Below are 21,198 nucleotides of genomic sequence, written 5' to 3'. Positions count from 1 at the left end.
AAGCTAGATTTGTATATACGTTACTGTAGGTACGTTAACGGAAAAAACACAATTTCAAGTCACACAGAGTTTGTGTGCACTCGATGTGGGTTTCAGGCGTCTTGTCAGCCCACTTGAGTTTTCTGGACATAAAGGGAAAACTTGAGACAGTGTCGGGTTAAGCTCCTGGGTAGCTCAGTTGGTAAGAGCGTTAGTGTTTTGAGCCAAAGGTCCTGGGATCGATACCCGGCTCCCGAACAATTTTTTCCTTGAAATTGTTCAGTATGTAGTATTGAACAGAGTGTCAGATGATAAGTCCTTATGCATGTAGATCAGCGATGTCATTTCATTTTATTACGTGTTGTGCTTTAATTTCGTTCCACGAACAGCACACATTCGAGCCTTACCTCCTCTGATATTAATATCCTATATGCAGTCTTATACTAGACGTGATAGAGGGGTACAAACTTAATACAGTGCATCTCTCGACCTCATATGAGTAAAGTGTATTGAAGTCATCACAACGATCTCAATTACTTCTATTTGTACTTTTTATTTTAAATAATAAAATAAAAAGTCTCAAAAATAATAATAATGCTCGAAAGTACGTATGCGAGTAGATGTAAATTTTTTTCTTTCATGAAACTTAATAAATCTAGGCTAACGGGTCGACTGACAGACAATCATGTATGTTCAGTTTTAAGGAGTGCAACTGCTAACGTAATATTACCTATGAGGATTGAGAATGTTATATCCAAAATATACATCAAGCAGTCCTTCAAGTGAGAAAAATGACACTCGTCATTTAAGTAAATGTGTATTTATATTAAAAACATTGGAATTCGAATACATAAACAATGAAATAAAGGCTTAGAAAGTAATTACCTTTTTGTTTTTCAGTTTATGTATGTATTTACGTACCATTATTTGTTTCTTTTTTATTTCAGTGTTTCGTGACAATATAATTCAAGTACAGTACACTGTATTTTCCTTTAGATTAGAAGAATATACTATATTATTTAACGGGAAGTACTGTCAATTGATAAATAAATAGTCATAAGATCATAATTATGTATCACAAATATTTCAATTTTCAAATAATGTTTGTGTCCTATTCTTAGAAGTTGTTACATAAGGGCCATTCCATCGTTACGTATGTTACATTCGGACGTATTTAGATCCATGTAATTACAAAAGTATTCCAGTAACTGAAACTACATATGGAACAGAAGATCGAACAAAAAATGTACTTTCAGAATATATATTAGTTTGTTAAGTAAGTGGAAGAGATTAAATAGTATTCTGATTGAAGTGAGTGTTACGTATGTTACAAAAAATGGACATAGGATTTGAGGTGGTCCATCATCAATTACAATCCCTGTGAATTGTCTGATATAAGAACGCTATCATATTTTTTTCTTAGTAGCTAAGATTATACCCTTGAACTTAGTACCATAGGTTTAAGAGTAAGGTTCATTTTTAATGTCTTCAATTTTTTTCTTCTTTTACGTATTTTACAGGGCTTTGTTACGTATGTTACAAAGTACAAAATCATAGTTATATATAATGTTATAAAGTAAATATAATTATGTATCTTCATTACACAACTTTTAACACTATATGACTTCGGAATATGCATTATATTTCTTTTTCGTGTTAAATATTACTGTACCTAGTTAATAGCCTATGTTTCGGTCTGTTATTGACCTTCTTCAGAAATGGTTGTGCTGGTCTTGGCTCCTTTTATTTTGTTTCCTGTGGGGGTGTGTTTGTGTAGTGTGATGTGGAGTCAAAGAGTGTGTGTATGTTCTGAAATTGAGTTGTGTGTGGAGAATTTCATTTGGATGTGTTTTTGTGTATCTGTATATTTCGTATTGTTCTAATATGTTTATTTTCTGGCTTTTTGGTTGGATGTGTAGAATTTTCATGTCTGTGTTGATGTCTCTGTAGGTGTGGTTTACATTTGTGATGTGTTCTAAATTTAATTGTATTTAGTCAATAATTTGTATGTTTTAAGCACAGATAAATCTATATTTTAGTTATTTATAGCTTGAACGGAACTTATTTATGTTTATTGTCTCTCAAAAACATATGTTCTCTGTCCCAATACGCTTCAATTATGGTTGGGGCAACATTTTTATTATTTTTTTTATCAAATATTACGTCACAAATCCTTTCTCAATGGTAACAGATGTATTTTGATTTCTGTCACGTACATTCACACACATTACTTATACTTCAAGATCTAATCAACCTCAGTCTCGCTATCAGCTGCATAACGACATTTCAGAGTTCTTCTGGCATTTTATTTGGAGGTAAACAAATCTACCAATAAATTTGTACCTGGTTTTATGTCCTGTATAGTTGGATTCCGAGCAGTAACATACTGTGATTAATATCATTACTTATGTAAGATTCATTTCTGTGATTTACTTTCTTGGAATAGATAAAACCTTTTCTTTATTGGAGCACTAGTACGTAAAAAATTGACGTTTACTTCTATGTCTCAACGAAAATAGTTTTTTCAATGGAGTCCAGGGATTGGCTGTATTTTCATTCACTTGTCATTGAGAACTTTCTTGCTGGCATCAATTTCTTCTTCTGTTAATAGTATTACTTTAATGGCTCACTTACCTTCTGAATAAATTTGCATAAATGAGAGGGTGGAATGGAATGGAAGGAATTTAACTGAGGGGGGCACGGGTGGCCCAGCACTGCGATCTATTGAGATCAATTGCGCTAACCCTCGATATGGAATGAGTTGCATGCCACAGATCCCCTACGCGCACCGCTCTGATTTAATTATTACTCTCCTTTATCTTTAGTCGAACCTCCTATCTCGTCGACAGATCTCTTCCCGTTGGAAGTGGCGAAAAATTTTCACTCTCCCTCGTCTATGTCAAATTTCTTTATCATGAAAGCGTGTATTCATTTCTGAATTGTGCTACACTGCCAGCAGAAAGCACTGTTATCGTCAGCGAAGCAGGGAATTCATTCTTTAGTTCATTTAATACCTTTTTACAAATGGCCACACAGAAAACTCGTCATGAAATGTGCAATCGCTGACAACTGCAAAGGAGCAAGTGTAACTATCTTTTAACCAGGCACAGCAGGTGAACTGGCTAATCTGATCAGGCCTTCAATGAGCGCCTTGGATTCAATTCCAGAATATATTGCTGAAATTTTCCTCATTTTCACTTGTATTACAATATGACTTGCTCCGATGTTTTTCTCCCTTGTCTGAAAATTTTTGGATTGTACTTTCTTTAACGAAGGAGTGAGTTTTAAACACAGACAATTGGGACTGGAGTTAATTTACTGCATCCTCAACTCTGCCTTCAGTGTCAAAAAATTAGGGTAGCCTTCAATATATTTCTATTGCTTTCAAGATTTCTGTTATCAGCTGGAAGGACAGACTCACTGTTCTTACAGTTATTGCAAATACCAGTCATTCATTGCTCACTGTCTACATTACAGCATACTATAGCCAATAATACACTGCCACTTATAGGAAAATCAATTTTAATTTGTTATGCAGAGTCAAAAATGCTACAGAAATTTGCTTGATACCTAGAAATACAAACGTTATGTTTTCAGTACTCAAAGAAGTGCTTCACCAATCTAGACGAAATTCATGGCATTGTACTGAAACTGTGTTACGTAAGTTACATTTATTAATCATATATTTCATAAGGAAATAACTGTTCTGTTAATGAAAATTGTTTTACAATTATTTGAATATGCTGCTAACCTTACTTCAACAAAGGAACGGAAAATTTTCTTTACTCGTAATCCTTACATAAAGTAAAATTTTTCGTAGTTTTCTGTTACGTATGCTACATTATGACTGTGAGATCTTAATATGACTATTAGACTTTAATTACCTGACTGATTAAAACGAAATACTGTATAATATAGTTTTTTTGTACCGTTTGCAGAGTTGGACAAAAGTCAGTGGGTAACATTTGTATTCCTACATAAATAAACTTTTTAAATTTCCTTATATTGTAAACATATTAAAGATGGTCCAATTTACGCAATCTGCCCCTAAATGAATATTCTATTGCTTTTTTTAAGTTAACAGAGTCTTTAATCTAACGTTAATTTTTTCTTTCCAGTATGTTTAATTAAATAAAATTGCTTCTTTTCTTTCTTAAATCATGTAATTACAATCTTTGACATTTTTATCTCAATATGACAAAATACATATTTAAGAATGGAAACAAAATAAAAATTTATAAACCTGTTATAAGACAGATACTCAGTTATACAACTGAAGCACAAGCTGACAATGTAAGAACAAAACAAATGATTAAAACCATAGAAAAATGAATATACTAAGAAAAATAGTTAAAAAGACTAGATTGGATCGTATTAGGAATGACGATATTAGAGAGAATGTGAGGTTCAAGCTAGAAGGAGAACAGCAGAATGGAGAGAATATGTTGATAGAATGCCAGAAGATATGATAGAAGAGACAACTCTCCGAAAGGGAAGAGGAGCGCAGGAAGAGCTCATAAGAGATGTCTGGATTCTTGTCTCTGAATGAAAAGACTTGTTAGTCTCTACGACGGACAGAAGAGGAAAAAGAAGAAGAGAACAGTTTTATCTATGGTAAATTCTTTATTTTTGTTGTTTAGTGTATTGGATATTCAATGTACAGGGTCTTTCATAAGTAACAAGTCTATCGAAAAATTAATGATTTTGAATAATTTTTTGAAATGATGTTCATCCTCACGAGAAAGAATCCTTCCCGGTGCCGTACAGTCGATTTGAAAACAAACACCCCCTCCTCTCGTCGTCAGAGATATTAAACAAAAGAATGGTTGTGTTTTAACCTTTATTAAAACACATAAGTATACAGCAGACGTCTCAATAGGGCCTTCTCGAAGCACTTCCTCCTCTCTCTTCTTTAAAGTAAAAGTGGAATAAAATGCTGGAGCAGTTCGTATATCTCCGGATGGCATCATTGTCCGCGACGTTTGAGTAGACATCTCCAACCACTACGATGTAACGGCCCGTCATTGTGTTAATCTCTGGGGAAGGAATGTCCTTATTACCGCGAATGTATGTAGACATAAAGGCTTTCATAAGGAAGGTGAAATTGTGGGTGTCGAAAGTTTCAGTGGGTAAATGTTACCACTTCATTAATCTAAAATATTATCTAATTTGAATCAAGATGTAACACATAGGTATAGTTAAGTACTGAAGGACTTGCGAAAAGGATTTGAGATCAGATTTAAGATTTGAATAGTTCTAATTTAAAATAATTGTTTGTGAATTTCTAAGTTGTTTTTGTTATTTTTAATTATTGAAAACACCACGAAACATATTATTTAATTAATATACTAATTACTGTATTAATATTGGCATATCATAAGAATACGTACTTTAACAAGCAACAAGTTTAATAATTGTAATTTAATTATTATCGTTTAATTGAATTTTATTGTAGTAAATGTAAAATAAACTTAAAATAAAAGAGATATACCAAAAACCATTTACTAGAAATGAAGTATTATTGTTAGTCAACTGTCCGAAGACAAGTCTGAACCTCACAAGCAATACCAACAAGGTACCACTTATGAGGCAACTAGACCAGGAGATAATGGTGTAAGGTGGCCAGTTCCTTGTGCTTAAATAATTACGTAACATGTATGGTTTTGCATTCTTCAAATTTCTTCTTTCTACTCATTGATATATCAGAAAATAAATTTACTATTATTGTTATTATTATTGTTATTATTATTATTATTATTATTATTATTATTATTATTATTGCAAACTACTTAAGAAATTCCTTCCGAAAACAACCGTCTATTGTGACATGCATATTAGGCCCTAAGTACTCAAAATTGCAGCTTTGTAGCATTTCTCCCGCGACAGTTACACTTAGCTCGCTCACGCTTCTAACATGAATCAACGATCGCCTATCTTCGGGTATTGTGCTTATCACTTCAACTGACTACACTATCTACACTTGCTCTCTGTAACAACTTCTATGCTCTGGCCTTGAGATGTCTACTACGGAATAAACGCTGAATTTGAGCAACATTGTTTCCAAGTTCAAACCAGACAGCAATTTTTGTCTTCTGTAATAACATTAAGCAGCTGCGTGGCATTTTATCATTCCAGTCTATCACAACAATGCATATAGGCATGGCCGTGTGCCATTATTCTTGGCGTATTGAAGGCCATGCATCAAATGCACATTACACTGGTTAAATAGCTTCCTTTGGTGGCGGAGAAGGGGATGTTTGTTTCCAAATCGACTGTATGGCACCGGGAAGGGTTCTTTCTCGTGAGGATGAATATCATTTTAAAAAGTTATCGAAAATAGTTTATTTTTCGACAGGCTTGTTATTTATGAAAGACTCTGTATATTCAAGTTCTGTCTTGTCTTGTTAATATTATTGTCACAGCAATATTTTGATCATTCTTTGGTTCTCATAGTATTGTAAAGTGCTGAACTTAATATTTATGATACTAAGGAGAAATAAACTGATTTTGAATTCCTTATGGACACATATTTATTTCATAATTAATTGTCAACAGCAGATGAAAGTTGAATTGAATGCAGTCCACATAGTCACAAAATTAATTTTCATGTTGTTTCATTTAATGAATCCACAAGGGAGCCAAGTATTGCTTCAAATTGTTGTTATAATAATCTAAAGCTAGTATTATCACGCTCCCTTTTTATTGAGAACGTAGATCACAATAAAATTCCAGCTGTACTTTCTATCCAAAATCTGAACTGTGTGACGTCAGTGAACACGGCAGGAAACCTTCTCTCCCCACAGCCGTAGCTCCAAGACATCATGCCGATGAGTCTGTTTCCGTAGATCAGAGGGTCTCCGCTGTCCCCCTGGCACGGTCCGCCTCCAACAAGCCCTGCGCAGAACATGCGTTCCGTAACAGGATTACCCACCGACTCGTAACTGTACTTGCACTCATTGAAGTAGACTATGGTCAGTGTTTGATTAGTCAGAAATTTGGTGAACCACGTGCCAATGATGCGAGCGCCCCATCCAAAAACTGTCGCAGAATTTCCATCCAATGGAAGCCGGAGGCCTATGTGTATGTTGGTATCTGTCCCATTCACATCGTACAAATCATCTGCAGTCTGAAAAGGAAAATAATTTAACATTAGTTACTTACAAATGGTTGTAAGCAACCCGGAGGTTTATTGCCGCCCTCACATAAGCCCGCCATCGTTCCCTATTCTGAGCAAAATTAAACCAATCCCTACCATCATATCCCACCTCCCTCAAATATATTTTAATATTATCCTCCCATCTACGTCTTGGCTTCCTCAAAAGTCTTTTACCTTCAGTTCTTTCAACTAACGGTCTATATGAATTCCTAGATTCACTCATATGTGACATACCCTGCCCATCTGAAACACCTGGATTTAATATTCCTAATTATGTGAGGTGTAGAATAAAATGCGTGCCGTTCTGCGTTGTGTAACTTTCTCTATTCTCCTGTAACTTCATCCCTCTTAGCCCCAGATATTTTCATAAGCATTTTATTCTCGAACACCCTTAACATCTGTTCCTCTCTGAAAGTAACAGTCCAAGTTTCACAACCCTACAGAATAACCGGTAATATAACCGTTTTATATAATTAAACGTTCAGCTTTTTCGAGAGCAGACTGGCTGATGAAAGCTTCTCAACAAAATAAATACAGGCATTTCCCATATTTATTTTTATTATTTTAATATTAACATTGTGTAAATATAATAGGCTTTATTATTTCTTTATTCTGGTTTAATTAAAGCCATCAGGCCTTCTCTTCCACTACATTGTTTATAAATACGTATACAATAACAGAAAAACAAATCAAACTATAAGCATGAAGTAAAACCATATGGAATTATACAGGCTTAGGCGACTCAGACTTTAAATTAGTTTAGCAGATGTTAAGATTAAGTAACATTAATTAATTAATTATGGTTTATTTAACGACGCTCGCAACTGTAGAGGTTATATCAGCGTCGCCAGTGTGCCGTAATTTTAGTCCCGTGGCAGTTCTTTTACATGCCAGTAAATCTACTGACATGAGCCTGTCACATTTAAACACACTTATATGCCATCGACTTCGGCCGGGATTGAACCCGCAACCTCGAGCATAGAAGGCCAGCGCTATACCAACTGCTCTACCGAGGGCGACTTAAGTATCGTAATATTATATTCTAACTACTTAAGGAGGTTAAGATATTAACGAACGTAAACAAGAAACTTGCAATTTTAAATCCAGAGATAAAACACAAATCAACACATTTAGCAATACTTAAAAACAATTGAAAAATGAAACACAGTGTTTCAATTTCGAATTGTGGTCGTGTCCGGAAGACCCTGATGTTATTAGGTGAAGAATTGCACATGCGAGGTATTTCTACAGTGCATTTTTAGTGGGTTATTTTACAACGCTTTATCAACATCTTAGGTTATTTTGCGTCTGAATGAGATGAAGGTGATAATGCCGGTGAAATGAGTTCGGAGTCCAACACCGAAAGTTACCCAGCACTTGCTCATATTGGCTTGAGGGAAAACTCCAGAAAAAAGCTCAACGAGGTAACTTTCCCCGACTGGGAATCGAACCCTGGCCACCTGGTTTCGCGGCCAGACGCGCTAACCGTTACTCCACAGGTGTGGAATTTCTACAATGAAAGACGATAAGTATAAAGAGGATGAGAGATAGAAAGAATTGCTTGATGCCGGTTTCGTAAAGTTGTAATAAATTGAAACAGCGATACAGATAATTCGAATAGAATTATGCATGATTTTAAACAGAAGAGACAATGAATGAATTATTCTTCGTTCCTTCAGACGCACCGATGAAAGTGCTTGGAGGGAAGGCGTTACATGATGAAAAAATATTTTTTTGTGAGAGATCGTGCGTATTTGCTTGGTTTCCGCACAAAACCAATCCGCGGAAAGTCTAAAATTCCACATTCAGTATTCACAACCTAACAGACATAACAATTTCCCTCTTCTTAAAGCTTAAGTGACATATTAAGTTTACTGCTTTACGCTTTTAACATATTATTTTTAGAGACGTTCAATAAAGTAATAATTATAAATTGGAAACTTACCACAGCAATTTCACCACCTAAATTGCACTGTTAATTATTGTTTCTAAATATTTGCAAAAATTAAGTAAACTCTACAACTCCACTAAAGTTACTGCATTCGTGATGCAAATAACATTAAGGAAGCCGTGAAAAAATCAACAAGATTCCAGACTCATTACATAACCTTACCGTTTGTTTTAAGTTCGCATTTATAGACTGGGGGGAAAAAAAGACAGACGTATATCACAGCCTGCTGGAGTATAGTAAACACAGAAAACATTTTAAAGCAACAATGTTGAAGATAGATATTTTTGTTTTGCAAATTTGCCGTCATTGAACAGAAACCAAGATGGAGATTTCATTGCAACTAATTAGAATTTCCTCTTTCAGGTATGTAACAAACGACCTTCGCACAAAATAATGTACGATACACGAGCGGTATGTTTTCTTTCAATTCTCGGAAATTAAAAAAGCTCAACTACGTTTCGCTTTTTCAAACTTTTCCTCGAACATGAAAACTTCAACATACCGCTCTTGTAACGCATATTACTATTTCATACAGCAGAAAGACAAGGTTTTACGCATACAAATTTTCATTATTGCAAAAGATACAATAATGGAAGAAAAAATGTTGAATATTACCAACATTTTACTGCTCTAAGCTGTACCTAACTCCTAAATGTCATATTTAGAGGTATGGTGATGCTAAAGAGGCAAGCAGTTGCACCCATAAATGGTTTTAATGTGAAAATAAGTATGCATGGAATTTTGACCTACAGATTGAAGGAGATGCAAAATGGCTATTGAAAGTAATTTATACTGAAGAAAGATCTAAAATATTATTTTATTTAGTGCATGGCCTGTAAAAGTGATCATACGATGATAACAGTAGGTACCGGTATAAATTGTTGGGATAGATGTGGACTTATTAAGAAATAGTCTCAATTTTAGTTTATATACTGCTAGTGTAAAGTTTTCACAACAGTTCGGATCGATCTTTTCAGGTATGCAACGGTATGTAGGTATGAGTTTATGTGTTAACCGTAATCGGTGACAGAATGGGTAAATTTGGTTTTATAATGTTTGTCTTGAAAGTCTAGTCCGCGTGCGTACTGAGCCTATATCTGTGACCACCTTCATGCGAAAAGAGACAGCTTCACTTACTCGGAGTCTTGAGTCGCGACAAGATCAGCTCAAACTCCTCTCTTTCGAGAGATGCTAAACGGTTAGTGACGTCCAGTGAATGAATTCATGTAGCGACACCTTTTTGATGTAATCATTTTGTCTTTTCTAATTATACATTTGGAAAACAAAACCTTTGTCTTCTTTTCGATCACCACAGTTTAATCTCCTCTAAATGAACAAAGCATTTCAAAATCAAATAATCTATTGAAAGGTAAATTAATTCATGCTGTGTTCCTTCGTTGCCTAAGGTTTCACTGGTCAAATGCCGTGTTGAACTTTTGTGCATTGAGGTAATTCGTTAACATTATTATCATTGATCGTTTTGGGTTTCGGTAATCTTTATACATTTTAAAGTTATGTTAATTTTCTGTCAGTTACATTAATTAAACATGATTTTATTAATTTACATTAATTAAACATGATTTTATCATGTCCATTGTATCTGATTTATAGACCTATTATTGATTGGAGATACCTGCTGCCCATATAATTACCACTTTCCTCAATTACACATTTTCGTACTGGATAACTTTCGGTGCTGTACTCCGGACTCATTTCACCGGCATTATCACCTTCATATCATTCAGACGCTAAATAACCTAGATGTTGATACAGCGTCGTAAAAGAACCCAATAAAATAAAAAAAATACATATTTTCGATGTACTATCCTTTCTCAGTTCCACGGTACGTTTCACGTAAAATGTCACGTTAAAAGAAGAATGTGCTTATTTGATAGGATTATTACACATCACTGAACAACGACTGGCAACAGTAGTCAAGATATTAACAATGTACCAAAACAATTGTAAGTGTCAACACCAGCGTAGCTCAAATTTAAAGAGTACCGGTAAGCTCGCGGGCGTGGGTCCCATTCAGGTGATTACTGGATTAACTTTTGTTTTTAATTTTCCACAACAGTAAAGCAAATGTTAGCTAGTCCATGGTGAATCCTCGGTTTTAATTCGCCAATTACAGTTTCATGATGATTATCATTTCGACCGAAGCTAAATAACCTCTTAATTAATTAAGAATCGTTAAATATCAGATTCAAGAAACACGATAGTTGAATGAAAAATTGTAACTTAAAGATGAAACTAAATACGAAATGTGCTTGTAGATAAAATAGAAGTATAAGAAAATTAAGAAAATAATTCCTATGGGGAGAGAAAGTTAGCAAAATAAAACATAGAGGCTGAAAAATAGTGTAAAAGAAAATATAGGATTTCTACCTTTATATGATCGATGAAGAATTAACGAATAGAAGATTGAGATATTTAGATTCAGTCTTGCTAATTCAGAGTTTTTGCCTCTAGATACAGCGTTTTTCATTGTTAGTTTAGCGGGTAAAATTTGTGAAATTTGTATTGCTTATATAGTGATCTAGCGAGTTATTTTAATACTCACAGCGGTGAAATAATCTTATTTTACACTGACAACATAGCAATTTAGTGGTGTCTGCACTGCATCTTAGCTCTTAGCGGGTTTTTAAGAATCGAGTTGGCAACATTGTTTAGGTTTATTATACATTATTTTATCTGTTATCTCGTTCGACGAAGATTCTTCTGCGAATATTGAATCGAACGTTTATGTTCTAAGAAGGATAGAAAGTCGGAAAAATATAAAGTTGACATTAGAAAGAGAAAAATTACGAGGGATGCAGTTGGACTGCTGGGAACAATCTGCGAAATATACCCAAAGAATAGTACAGAAGTGTATGTAGTATTTATGAACCTGGAAAAAGCTTTGTCGGAAAGGATTGGGTTAAATTTATGAAATACTGAAGCAAACTGGTGTGGATTGGAAAGAGAAAAGGCTATTATGTAAAGGGTGCGGCGAAACATCCTCCCTAATTTAAAGTTTAAATAAAAAACAGATGGATCAAAATAAGGAAACTCTATTAATATGAACTGTATCTAAACAGTGGGAAATTTAGGTTTGCAAGCGTTGCCATAGAGATATCAAATGTCATGCGCAAAACAACAAGAATTGAATAGGACATTGAATACACGGAATTTACATTCAATTAGTGCAAATTGTAATCTGTAACGAATTCCAACTATGCTGAGGACGGATGAAGGACGTGCTTACGCTGTGGTATCGTTTCTGGTAAGTGGCAATTCTGTTGTCGCTGCTCAGATGTTTCCCGGACGCTTAATTTCTTCACGTGGCGACGTCCCCTGGCCAGCACGATCACCAGACCTTGCACCCTGCGATTTTCTTTTCTATGGGAGCATCTTAAGGCGGAGGTGTTCAAACATCGGCCGAGGACTTTGCCAGACCTAAGAAATGCAATACAGGAAGAAATTGGACTTATTCCTCAAGAAATGCTAGTTAGAGTGATTCAGAATTTCCGAAGTCGCATTCAACAATGCATTGATAGTGAAGGACACCATATGAGAGACACGTTATTCAAAAAATGAAAAATTCCCGCTGTTCTGATACTGTTCTTATTAATAAAGTTTCCTTATTTTGATCCATCTGTTTTTTATTTAAACTTTAAATTAGGGAGTATGTTTTGCCGCAGCCTTTAGTAATCATTTTATAAAAACGAGTCAAAATAACGATAAGAGAAGAAATATCTGAGGGAAGTGGAATAGGAAGAGGAATACAAGGATGTATTTTGTTACATGCCCTGTTCAACATAAAATGCGCAGGATTTAGTGCAGAAGTATTTTTAGAACATGGGAGAGGTGATAGAGGAAGAAGAATAAAGGTAGTAAGAGGAAGAGGAATAAAATGTATGTATGTATTTACACGCAAGTGGGTAAACACCTGGTGGCAGTGGTAACCTAATTACACAGAATAAAAATAATACACACTACAATTAAAGTACATAATACAAATAATATAATAAAAATAATACATAATAATTACATTAATAATACATAAAATAACCCAATTAATAAGTGAACCAAATTTTCTATTACAACTCAAATATGTATAGGCCCTACATATGTTTCACATAGATACTGATAACATTTCACTTCACTCTCATCTCACTCACTGCACTGGCACTATGACACATTTCACTAACACTTTAGAACACATTTCACTGACACTATATAACACATTTCACTGACACTATAGAACATACTATAAATGATAACTGATCGAAACTATTCACTGCCATTGTAAAACCATAACTTCACTGACTCACCATGCTTCACTGATACAACAGTTCAAATAAGACAACAATTTACACCCTTATTCATACTTATAAACAAAACTACATTAATGTGCATGATGTTATTGTTTTGTTAGCAGAAGAGGAGATGATACTAAGGGATATGTTATTGGAGCTAAATCACAGTAAGTTAGCATTATGGGATGAAGATAAGTGCAAACAAGATCATGATTATCGGAAGAAAAATAAAGAAGATTGAATGTGAAAATTGGAAATGATGAAGTAGAACAAGTGGACAACTTCATATACTTGGGGCGTACTATAAATAATAGCATGAATTGCTGCCGGGAAGTCAAAAGGAGAATAGCAATATCGAAGGAAGTTTTCCATAGAAAAGGAAGTATCTTATTCGGATCTCTGAAAAAAGAACTAAGGAAGAGACTTGTCAAGTGCTTTGTGTGGAGTGTGGAATTTTACGATACAGAGACATGGACATTGCGACGAAATGAAGAGAAACAACTGGAAGCATTTGAAATGTGAGGATATGGAGAAGAATGAAGAGTATGAAATGGACAGAGAAAATAAAAGAATCTGTGATGGAAAGGGCGGGTGAAGGAAGAATAATGCCGAAACTGACTAAGAAGTAACTGCCTACTGAAGGATGTACTGGAAGGAATGGTAAACGGAAGAAATGTTCAGAGCAGAAGAAGGTATCAGATAACGGATCGTTTGCAGAGACTAATGGGAAGGCGGAAAAGAAGGAAGGTTGGAGAATACTGGGATTGCAGTGAATGACCTGCCCTTTAGTGGAAAACTATCTATGAATGAATAAATGAAGGAGTCAATCTCCTTTATTCTGTTAATGAAATATGATGTAACTATGATGTTTTTTTCTACGCTAAAAATAGTATAAACTATTGGTAACTTCTCTTTGGCGAATGCCAGAATTCTTGGCTTGACAATTTGAAAACATGTTTTATTAATTAAAATTTGAGTATGTACTGTAAATAAAAAGAAACAAAATGTCATTGCTAAGACAGGGCCTAACTGTAATGTTCAGCAAATGAATAATTGTAGTTTACTGCATCACGTGAATATAAGTATTAATGCATGAACTGTTTTCATGTTTGATGGCCGCTTTAAATTACAAACGATGGGATACAATGGTCTTAGGTAGAAGTAACGCAAAACTCTCGCACCGTAATTGGCCACAAGGCCTAATACATATAAGGACTGTGGGGTATATTTATTGCTGAATATTGGTTATTACAGACTGGATGAAATGAGACAAAATAAATGTTAAAATATGGACAAAAGTACCAAACTTCAGTTATAAGTTTAGAAGCATAACATTATAACCTACACTTCTAAGTTTGCTAGCACACAAACTAAAATAAATTAGAAAAACATGCACTAAAGTACACTTCTTTATATAAAAGACTGAGTAGGGTCTGAACTAAGTTTGTTGAATCTTTGTATTAATTAGACATTTATACACATAATTAAAATATATATTTAAAGTACTTGCATTGATAAGTGCTATATCGTAGTCGAGGGTTTTGAAGTCAAAGTAGGGATGAAGAATAGTTGAATTCACAGCAGACACTTTTCCCATTAATCCTCGTATCGGTATCACAAATGCAGATCGCACCCTCAGAAGTTCAGTATCAAGACTAGAAATAGGAAATAAATAAATACTGCATTAAAGTATGTTCGTCTTATAGTTACCGCTGTTAACATCATCATTACGAACGTCCTCGTTCTCTGAGCATACCCTAGATGCCTAGATATATTAGATCAGTGATTCTCAATCGGCGGGCCGCGGCCGCCTAAAGGTCCGCAGAAGGTCGTGAAAAGTAATAATTTTAATAATGATAATGATAATATTAATAATGTTCATGACAATATTAATAATGATAATAATAGTAATAATAATATAATAATAATAATAATAACAATAATAATAATAATAATAATAATAATAATAATAATAATAATAATAATAATAATCTTAATATATAAAATTGAATGTGGGTATGTATGTATGTATGTATGTATGTATGTATGTATGTATGTATGTATGTATGTATGTATGTATGTATGTATGTATGTTCTCTATACAAATCTACACGCTTTGACCGATATGTGCCAAAGTTTGCACATTTAACCTTCATAACCAGGAGAAGAACATAGGCTACATTAAAATTGTGCAAATGGAAGTTAAATTAATTAAATATATAAAAAATATATATAAATAGATCAAATATTCATGATATTAAAATGCAAAATCTTCTACAGTCAGTTGTTCTTTATTATTGTCTGTTGTATTCAACATAGACATTCACGAGGCCTTGGAAATTTTAATACGAAATTGAATTACATTGTTGTTACACATCATGAAGGCTAAAACTACATAATTCATGCAATAAGTATCTTTACGCAGTCCTGGACCGCATTATGAATTCCTCGATGCAGTTTTGTAGATAGTGAGCAGACTGTTTTATCCAATTGAATTCTAGAATTCTTTCAAACTACAAGGATTGCTACCACATAATTTACTTAATATTGAATAGCCATAGTAGACCTACTATTGCGAAATATTGACTCAACAAAATTATACACTAACAAGAATTTGTGTCAAAAACTCATGCGAAACGTAATATGAGTGGCAATATTAACTGGAAAAACGAAAGAAGTTAATGTTTTATCCCACGTATTGCTATTATAGCCATTCGATTTTAAGCAATTATTATAAGTGTTAGTAATATTTGTGATAATATTACAATATTATAGTATTGCAATAATAATATAGAGCCTATTTTACTGTTACTGTTAACCCGTCTCTTATTAATAAGTTATGGTCATTAATGACTTGGCCGTTTATAGAAAAATATGATTTTCTGTTTTGGTAGTGTTCTACATTGCCTTCTCCAGGAGACTGAATTCTGATGAGTATAGTCTCTGTTTCTGCAAAACACCCTGAAATCCATGTATTTGATAGAATCCATCAGTTACAGATTGTAGTTTGGCCTTGAGGGAAATTAAATATATTGTGGGCAGAAAGGCTTAATAATGCATAATGCCGTGGTACGATAAATATTATCATCAATCACAATTTTAAATATCTTAAATATCCCTGTAGCATAAGGTCTTAATGTTGCTAAAACTCTATTCATAGGTGAGATGGAATTATTTCGATTAGTCAGTTTCTTTGGATATTAGTGGCACTTTCTTTAATATTCGTCACTAAGGAGGAGAAAACATAAGTAAATATAGTTCGTTTTGGTTTTATATAGTTCCCTTGCCGAGGTCTCCGATAAGTATAACATACAGTTTATTTAGAAATAGACCAAAATTTAAAACCCGGGCAACGCCGGGTAATTTAAGCTAGTAATATAATAATTATTTAAAGCTGTCCTTTGAAAATTTAAACATCCCATTATTATTTTTCATTGAATAAAGACATAATGTAATTATTATCTTTTCAAATTGATAAATAATTTCATAATTACTCTGCTCTACATTCTGCCAAAGTGTTCCACTGCCTTTTGGATGAGGCTCAACTTTTTCAAACGTTGCTTTAGTATGGCTCCATAGCGTTTAATGTACGGTACAATGCAGAACATAGTTTTGTGATATTTGGTTTGTTTTAAAAACATTGCAGCTATGTAAATGGACTAGACTTAGATCATTAGGATATTGTTAATGATATTAAAGTTAAAACTTAAAACAATGCATTATTATTATTATTATTATTATTATTATTATTATTATTATTATTATTACTTTATTTTCAGCTACTATTACTATCACTATGGGTGAAACTTTAGTAATTTTTACGAGAAAAATAATTCGACTTCGCAGAAAAATTATCATTAACTTTCATTTATATGTTGGCCAATTTTATCAACAGTAATCTCACTAGAGGTTTTGATTTATCTAGAGAAAATCAAAACTCGAGTGGGATTTAATTGACTATTACACGATTAGAAGAAAGTATAAGAAGATTAGAAGTACCAAAGTACTCCAATACAATAAAATATTAATTGACTTACGAAAATACAACTGTCTTCAAATGTATTATTGCACCGTCTCAACAATACGCTATATGTCAGTAGTGTGTTATCATTAGCTGTTTTCTTGTTATCAGTTGTGCCAACTATGAAATCTTCAATGAACTCTGTGGACGGTTACTAGTCAAGAAGGCTTTGTTGATTCAGTTTCATTTTTATTAAAACATTTGCATTTCACTTCAATCATCCGGATCCCAGTAATCAAAGTCACTTGACAGATGATTTTCAATAAATCTTAGTATTAAACAATCTCCGATACGTGACTATCCATAATATCATATAGCAGAAGCTATAACAAACATAACCTAAATAATATAAAAAAGTGTTAGAAATGTTTTAATTAGGGATGATGAAATAAACAAGAAACGTTTTAATTAACGATGATGAAATAAAAAATAAACATGAATAATTTTAAAAGAAACAATTATTGAAAGTACAATTTTCAAATTTGAATGTTTTAGTGGTTGGTAGTTCAGTTTATGTTATATTGGACGTGTGCGTAAAAGAAGTGAACTCGTTAATGTACATGGTGTATCCCTCAACTTATTCAGGATTTCCGAATGATGCTCTTCATTTATTTGTAAATAGGGTTTCAGGGAAGATGCATAGTTATTATTAATTCTTGTTCCTGAATCTCAATGCGAGTCATATTTTTGAAAGTGCTGTGCATCGACTGGAGTGGTTTGTAATATTCTGTTTTTTGACGTCCAGAGCAGTGAAGTTTGAAATATTGGCAAACAAAGAAACAAATGCTGGGGTAGTGATAAAAATAAACAAATGCTAGGGACGCGATAAAATTGTGCGATAAGCAGCCATGATTGGTTGGAAGACGTCCTTTCATACAGTTTTATTGGTCAAAAGCAGTGTGACGTAGTAAAAGTGTAATAGTCAACATAATCGTGCCCAAAATTCATGATTTAACAATTAAAAACAGGTTCTCGCGATGGAAAATCGACATTTTAAAGTGATTTTTCCACACCTATTTTTTCTCCACTTACTCACATTAAAATAATACACGTTATAGGCTCGCAACAAATTTAATGCCAAGAAGTTGAAATTTGTACCTATCTAAATGCTTTTGTTAACACAACTAAAAAGTCTTTCTTGGATAAAGTAAATATTAATTCAAAGAGTAAAACATGTAACATATTATCCGGACACTAAAGTGATGAATTTTTAAACTGACTTTCAAGTCTTTTATACATTCAAAATTTAAATTCAAGACCAACTCGGAAAAAAGATGTAACATCATATTCTTGAAATATGTGATGTAGATGCAGAAAGTAATTTACAAATATTTATTTATAACAATTAATTATTGCATTCAATGGCGGAATAAACCTATATCCTTGTTTAGTCAAATGGATGTGATAGTGTATGTTGAGCTAACGAAATATGCCCCTGATATTATTTTCCTTTCTTCTGAAACATCAATTACAATTTTGTTGGCTACATCCATATTCCGAGGAGGTCTTCAATTATTACTCTGATGTTAAATTATATGCGTGTCAAAGATACTATGCATTTTTTCTGGTCTGTAACTTGTATTCTATGTGATTAGATACATCTTTAAAAATTAATACTAATAACAAGAAGTTGAGAAGTTGCTGTAAAGAAAAAGTTGTATCTAGCTTTAAAAAATGTATAAAATGACAATGTTACACATTTCATCCCTTAACTGCCTCTGTACCCCGGTTGGGAATCACTGTCCTACATTAGGACAAAGGACTTCAGTAAAGTATAGAGAGGAAAAGGGTGCCTTATCATCAAAATGGATGAGAAACACTGCCATAGGTCAGTGGTCGACAACTCATCTCGGTTTGCCGATGGACCTACCGAGGGCGAGTGCATTCATTGTGCTAATATTCTTTATATTTTGTGAGTTCATCCACTACTGGTGTGCTCTGAATTTTTATAACGTGACAAAGGAGTTTACAAATTTATCACGGAGTGTCATAGAAAGATACTGGAAGAATGGAAGATCATTTCTCAGTAGTTCTTATCTGATTTTATAAGTTCCTTGTTTTAAAATTACGATCACATTAAAAATAACTATTTCACTAGCTTTGGTTGGTTGCAACTTAAAGTTGAGGAGTTAAATATCTTAGTATCTTAATAGTGTCTCTAGCCACTATAAATATTCCGCATCCTGTTACTACTAGTAATGAATTTCTCCATACATGCATGGACGAACATTCTATGTGCTTCAGGGATATATTGATCCATGATTCATTTATACAGGGTGTCCCACAGCGGGATCTCCATAGCTCATCTACCTACTTGTTCCTGGGATTATTTTTAGTGAAAAATGTCTAACCAACATGGGTCCGAATTGCCATGGTATCTACAGAAAACACAATTCTAAATTAATAACATTACTTGTGAGTTACTTACAACAATATGCAACCTCGTCGTTAGGATGTAGTTCGATTAATTATAAACAGAATGCGCACACATCGCTCAGCTACATAACTTTGGTTTATAGACATTTCACATCCAAAGTGTCCAAGCTCTGCAACCAAACGATGTTCCTCTTCTTATCAGAAAAGATATGGCTGCAGCAAGATGGTGGACCTCCACACTTTGGCAGGTGTGTGACTATATTTTTAAATCAACAGTTTCCACATCATTCGATTGGCCAAGGAGGTCCAGTGGCGTGGCCACCAAGCTCACCAGATCTATCTCCATTAGATCACTTCCTTTGGGGGCACATGAACTCAGTTGAGAAATGATGGCAGTGTTGTACTGAGAGCGATAAACTCTCTTACAGACGGAGGTCAAAGATGCCATGACAACCATGGTGGTCATTTTGAATCTCAATTGTGACAAATCAGATTGTGTATTCCTCAAAACAAAATTATAAAACAATCACAAGTAATAAAATTATTAATTTAGAATTGTGTTTATGTAGATACCATTGCAATTCAGACCCATGTTGATTAGAACTTTTTCACTCAAAATAATCCCAGGAACACTTAGTTGAGCTATGGACAATCCACTGCGAAACACTCTGTATAATAAAATAGTCATAATATATCAGCATATTCAGTAGTACACAAAGATTTTAAGCATTATTTTTGTACTTAATGAAATGTGAACATAGAAATTATAAGTTGAGTTGACAATCAAATAAAATTTTACTCGATCTACAGGAGTATTTCTGTATCTCAGAAAATGAAAAATAAAACCGACACATAATTTTAAACTGATCTGAAACAAAACCATTCTGTATTCGACTTAGGACGATAAAAAGTGAAATATTTCAGTTCAAGCTCAGTACCTATTTCAAGTTAGAGACATTTATTTACTGCATCGCAGTATTAGCAGTAAAATAAAAATCCACAACTTTGTAAACTCACTGCGAATCCTACGTGCAAGACAAAGTATCCAAATAAGAGACAGGGCCCTAATAAGAGATACATTGTTAACTTCTCCGGTATAATTTGCCATCTCTCGACAACTATGGAAAATCAATGTTTGTGCTTCTAAGGCATCGTGTTCTTTGTCTAATCTGAGTTGAAAGTAAGCAACGAAGCTGAGAGCAAGCAAAGTAATTTTTTACACTTTGAACTTTTTAGTGGTTTTTGTTGAGGAAGTGAAGAGCAGATAATGTAAGCTACAACAAATTTATTATCAATTTTATAAAATTGCTGGCAAAATGTTGCATATAATAAGGTAGATTGCTAATAAGGAAGATAATAATTTATGATCTTCGGTAGCTATTTCATTTTTATTTATTCTGTTCCCTAATAAGAG

General features: G+C 33.7%; 1 protein-coding gene across 1 annotated transcript in view; it reads right to left on the bottom strand.

The window, feature by feature from the left end:
• Window positions 1–6,491: 6,491 nt before the first annotated feature.
• The window catches only part of LOC138698114 (trypsin-1-like), a 49,466-nt gene continuing 34,759 nt past the window's right edge, over window positions 6,492–21,198 (bottom strand). The window contains exons 4-5 of the mRNA XM_069823846.1: window positions 14,898–15,042; window positions 6,492–7,105 (exon numbers count right to left, since the gene is read on the bottom strand). Coding sequence (XP_069679947.1) covers window positions 6,695–7,105; window positions 14,898–15,042 — 556 coding nt within the window. The 3' untranslated portion in view covers window positions 6,492–6,694. The remainder of the gene's footprint in view (window positions 7,106–14,897; window positions 15,043–21,198) is intronic.

The sequence above is a fragment of the Periplaneta americana genome, chromosome 4 (genome assembly GCF_040183065.1).
Source record: "Periplaneta americana isolate PAMFEO1 chromosome 4, P.americana_PAMFEO1_priV1, whole genome shotgun sequence".
Taxonomy (NCBI): Eukaryota; Metazoa; Arthropoda; class Insecta; order Blattodea; family Blattidae; genus Periplaneta; species Periplaneta americana.
Note: the sequence above shows the minus strand (reverse complement) of the source record. Positions and strands in the feature narration are given on the sequence as shown.